This window comes from Octopus bimaculoides, chromosome 17 (genome assembly GCF_001194135.2).
Source record: "Octopus bimaculoides isolate UCB-OBI-ISO-001 chromosome 17, ASM119413v2, whole genome shotgun sequence".
In the NCBI taxonomy this organism is placed as follows: Eukaryota; Metazoa; Mollusca; class Cephalopoda; order Octopoda; family Octopodidae; genus Octopus; species Octopus bimaculoides.
Window position 1 is genome coordinate 46,169,427 of NC_068997.1, and position 5,293 is coordinate 46,174,719.

Consider the following 5,293-nt stretch of genomic DNA (forward strand, 5'->3'; position numbering starts at 1 on the left):
TCTACTAACTAAATTACACTACTTGATAATTAGTTTTGGATTTGACATTTAACTTAATAATATGTATGAAAATATTTCTTGTTGAGTCTGGTAATTACCTACATTCAACAGAGTTAACCAGCTATAAATTTCACAGATAATTCTTCAAACAAAAAACCATTTGAGATCCAAATATCTTGTCACATTTACACAGTTACATTAAATATAAAGGGAAGCAATGTAATACGACTGTATGCATTTTGTTTCATCATTTGTTGCTGTTCCTCATGTCAGGTATTTTCTTTCTTTGCTTTTTAGGAAGAACCTGACGAACCATTAATGGATACCACAGGTATGTCCTTCACTTGTGTTAAATTTCTTAAAATTATCATCTTGTTGTATAGTTTGGTTGACTTTACTCCGGCTGTTGAGTCCTTCTCTATCTTTCAGTGAATATAATAAAACACAACTCTAAATATAATATTCACACAGATTGTGATTTTCCAGTGGTATATATGTTGTTAATGAAGGTTTGTGTTATTGAAATCATATAAATTTCTGGTTTATGGATGAACTATATTGGTTCAATACATGATAATCAACTACTAATTTTGCTATATGGTGTTATTTGAAAAATGTTTACTGCCATTCCACCACTGACAGTTGGTTTGTACAGTTCAGTTTTGAAAATTATAATTGGTTTAGTTGGAAGGTTTATATCCAGTTATTGATATAGTGCAGTGTCGGTTTTTTGTAGAAAAGATGTAAAAGCAAAAATATTGTTTGCCCTTTTCTTTTTTATAAGGATAGTCAATACTGGCTCCTCTACTATAGTGTGTGTGTGTGTTGCTTTAAGTCAAGTGGTTTATAGTTTTCTTGTTTATACCATGTGTTGCCGTATCACATGTATTTTATTTTTTAATATCTATATTTGTTTAGTTCAACATTTTTAGCAATTAGTTTACTCTGCTTATTTATTCAAATTGTTTCGAATTAATCCCTCATTATCTCTTAACTTTGAATTTTTGATGATGTGGTTATTTTTAGAGTGGCATTGTTGTGTAGGTGTGAGATGCTGGATCTGACCAGTTTGAACATAACATAGGTAGAATATTTGGACTGAGTTAAAATTAGATTTAGATGTATAATTTTGGATTTCTACTTGTTTTATCAGATTAAGAAATTTTTCATGGGAATGCGTGTCATATTTTGAATATTGTTTTGTTGCTTTAACATAAGCAAAAGGTGACTTCATTTATAAATGAAGTAGAATTAGATTGTGTGAGACTCGTGCTTTTTTATAATGCAATAATATGAAATAGAAATATCATTTAGAAACAGAAACAAAACCAGGATTTAGATAGTTGTCTGATCCTTACCTCTTTAACATACGTATTATCAATTTGTCATCTGATATAAGCAAAATACTCCACGGATGTAAAGAAGGAGAATTGGAATGTTAGCTCATTCATGCCATTCCTCTCTGACAACAAAAATTAAAATTTGGTTGTGAACTTGATTACATTGGTAGGAGAATTAATTTCTTAATGTTTCAAGAAAAAAATGATTGCAAAATAGCATAAAAATAATTTCTAATAATTCATGACATCACTTGCAGAAGTGGTTCTGAGTAGAGAAAGTTTTTTTTTTTAGCACAAATAATAAAATAATGGATGAATAATTGTTGATTCAAGGTAATGGTTGACAGGACTTTTTTCAAGGAATGTAATAATTATTTGAATTCAGAAATTTTGAAACCTGTATTCAGAATGTGTAGTATATGGCAACTAAAGATTCCTGCCACCCCACCGACTTTGGATGATCATAACTTTCAGAAAAATGGATATTTTTTAATGAAATTTTCTACGAATATGTGTTATATCATGTAGATTCCGAATATACAAAACTTTTGGGGGAAAGTGTTTTAGGAGGGGATGGGGTGGGGAATTTCGGAAAATTCACCAGTGTCCACTTCAATTCGTCTTAACTCTCAAGAAAATATATTTTTTAATGAAATTTTCTACAAATATACCTCGGACTATGTAGATTCCGAGAACATAGGAATTTGGGAGGAAACCAATTGGGGGTTACTTTTGAGGACCATTCCCCACTCGGGGGTGTTTCAGAACAAGTCGTCCATATTTGTTTCATTTTCTCCGTTTTGTGCATTTGTGCATCCATAGATTTCTAGTCCTCACACACATATATTTGTAATTAAGAAAGTTCAAACGGGGAATTATTCTATTCAATGTCTTTCTGTTAGAAACGTTTAGACCTTTATCTGGTATTTTTAGCATAACGAGTTTTCTGGTGACAGCTTAATTGCTTGCTGCTTCTGTAGAAATCTACGGATACAGTCAGAGGAAGGTTGCACCAATGACATTTGTAAGACATTATAGGCTGGTGGAAGTAAAAGGTGGAAAAATTAGATGTTGCTAATCACTATTTGATCCTTTAAGTAACACAGTTGGAATTCACTGTCTGTGTGTTTCTTTCAAATAGGCTGTCCTCTTGGGGTGTTATTCATGAGGTTGGGCCTCAGTTATATCTTGTAGCAGCGTTTCACTGGAGGACTACTCCATTTGTACTCTTTAACAAACTATAGCACTATACAGTGGAAGCTGCAATCTGAAGCAGCACATCAAGATATTGTGTTATACTGAAACCTTGTTCCAATGTTTGCGATAGAGTAGGTCTACTGCTCGATAATTTCATATTTACATATATTCTGGGTATGCCAGGTGTTTTGGAAGAAGACCTAACAATTTTACACGGTGTATACCACATTTTAACTTTCTCATTTCTCTTTCAGACACATCAGCAATCCAACATAGGAAATGTAAAGGCATGCTGTGCTTGTGTCTCTAGCCACCAACCACAGTGACTTGGAGACTGACAGCTTCTTAAACATGGTCAATTCCTTTGTGTTTAAGATCAGGAAAGAGCTAGAGATCACTGGCAAGGATATATGAAATATTTTCTCTGGTCAGACATCATGAGGATGGCTATATTCATCCAGCAAGTCCAGGACATGAACAATGATGATGCCTAACGAATTTATGAAATCTATTGCCAAGCATCTCAATGTGGTAGTGTCCACTAGAAGACGTGTTGTGCATGAGGACGTCGTGTACAAGTTCAATATGATGAGGAGAGAGCAGTTTATGTCTGGCAAAACCTAGGAGACCCATGTAATCTGATTGAAGTACTTGCTGGACAAGCTCAAACCAAGAAACCAGTCATTCCTTGGTTTTTCTTTAACAAACGTTGACCAGGACTAGAAGCTGTACAGGGGAAAATGACAGGTAGCTTAGCATAGAAATTAGCATAGAACTTAGAGTGATTAACATTATCTGTGATAGTCCTTGGGGGTCATGAATATTGAGGGCCATGTCACACTGTCTCAGCTTTTTCTCATAGGGCTTGAGGTAAGCTCTTCCACTGGGACTATGATCCATCCTGCGTGGCGCTCAAACCCATGTGTGGTTGCCTGAGAATTCTCGTGATTTTGATATCTTAGGTTTCTTGATTTGGACTCCCATGGAGTACCGTGTCAGGGGTATTGTTGAGAGAGATACTAACTGGTGACTCCACAATACCAAGGATTCCTTGAAGGCTACCTTTGTGAATGTGATTGGTAGCATGTTTGAGAACCATCTGACACTGGCATCGTCTTTTCTGTGGTCACATGAAGGCCATCATTGAGGCTGGCTGGGGGTGGTTTTAGTGAATAACCTGCTCCTTTAATATATCCCGTTGAACATGTGTACCAGTTTTTGAAAATGTTCTGTCTATTATTTTTGTTTTTCTTTACACTTAATTTCATTGTGAATTACGACATTCACCTCCTGCGTGTGTTTGTATTCATATGTCTAGATACAAAGTAGCTGATGGAAGAGGTCATTGAAACACCAGCATATTCTTGTGCTATTGCTTTATCTTTGAGCTGGACACTTTTGTGACTCTCAGTGCATCTTGATATAGGTAAAGACTCTACATCTAGGGATCTGGCTGGCAACCAACTGATATCCTATTTCAGAACATTCGTCTTTCCCTCATTTATTGCTACAGAATACTCTATTCTGTATAGATTTGTGGAAAATGTAATACATATACATTCAGTACAACTGAGAAATTATTTTTCTGAACAATGGATGACTTAGTGATGGGTTTCAAACCTTACTACAGTCATTTTATTGCATCTCTGATAAAATTACTTGCCATTGCATAAACAGTGCATGATTATTGAAATTTGCTAAAACCCTCCTGCTTGTAGTTACACAGGCAAATGATGCAATATATGCATATGTGCCACGTGCCATTGCACAAGCAGCATAGTATGTTCCAGAGTATATCCAGATCCCATAATTTCTGAGAGCTTTGTCCATTGTTCTATACAAGTACTTCAGTTGTATTTTGAATGTAAGTTGTGGGCAATACCATTGAAGACATCTGCAGTGAATATTTGATGCTAAATTTCTATGTGAAGTATAATTATTATCCATATTTCAGCTATAGAGCTTATAGTCCATTGATCCTGTAGGATTACTAGACTAAGAGCTGTTATTAGTAATGTTTTCTTATTTGCATTCTTTATTTCTTATTTAAACTCTCACCACAGCACAGTCTGTTGTGGAGTGAGATTTAACAAGTTTTCATTTCGTATCAACTATTTCATTCTAAATTAACTTTCTGTAGCACCTCCAGAACAGTCATCTTCGTCAGCGGAGACAAATACTAAAGAAGAAAAGAATGAAATGTCCTCATCAACAGAGAATAACACAAAAGAAGAAAATAGTGAAGAAAAGTCCTCGTCAGCCAGTGTGAAAAGCACAAATCCATCACAGAAATGTAATGAACTGAAAGGAGACAAGGTGGCCAAATCAGCCCTCACGGACAGTTTACCTTCAACACCAAGTGTTCCGCATAAAGTGCCATTTGCATTAAAAAATAAAATGAATATGGACACTTCCACCACTCAACAGAGTGAAGAAAATGAATCACTGATTGTACATGTTGATGATACACAGAACGATTTAGATGCTGATCTTGTGGCATCGAAGGACAAAGTGCGTGGCAAAACTGAAGTGAAGAAAACAGATGGAAGCAAAGTTGAAGAAAGGGCTAAAGGTAAAACAGAAGGAGGGCAAACTGAGAAGAAGGCTGATGAAAAGAAAGATGATAAAGATGTAAAGTCGAAGAGGTTGGTTTTCATGTCATCTTTCCCACTGCTTTGATTCAAAGATGTCATTAGTTAAATGATCTTACTTCTCGGTAACAGATGTTGACATCTTGACTGCAACTGGGGTCTACA

The 5,293-nt window shown here is 35.3% G+C and overlaps 1 protein-coding gene across 4 annotated transcripts in view; it reads left to right on the forward strand.

Moving 5' to 3' along the window:
* Positions 1–272: 272 nt before the first annotated feature.
* LOC106882106 (scaffold attachment factor B2) overlaps positions 273–5,293 on the forward strand; it is a 16,196-nt gene continuing 11,175 nt past the window's right edge. For 2 of the 4 annotated variants that reach the window (XM_052973929.1, XM_052973930.1), the window contains exons 1-2: positions 274–331; positions 4,678–5,182. In XM_052973929.1, the coding sequence (XP_052829889.1) occupies positions 319–331; positions 4,678–5,182 (518 nt within the window). In that variant the 5' untranslated portion in view covers positions 274–318. Of the gene's footprint in view, positions 332–2,791; positions 3,285–4,677; positions 5,183–5,293 lie in introns of all 4 variants that reach the window. The other 2 variants (XM_052973931.1, XM_052973932.1) reach the window with 2 other exon arrangements.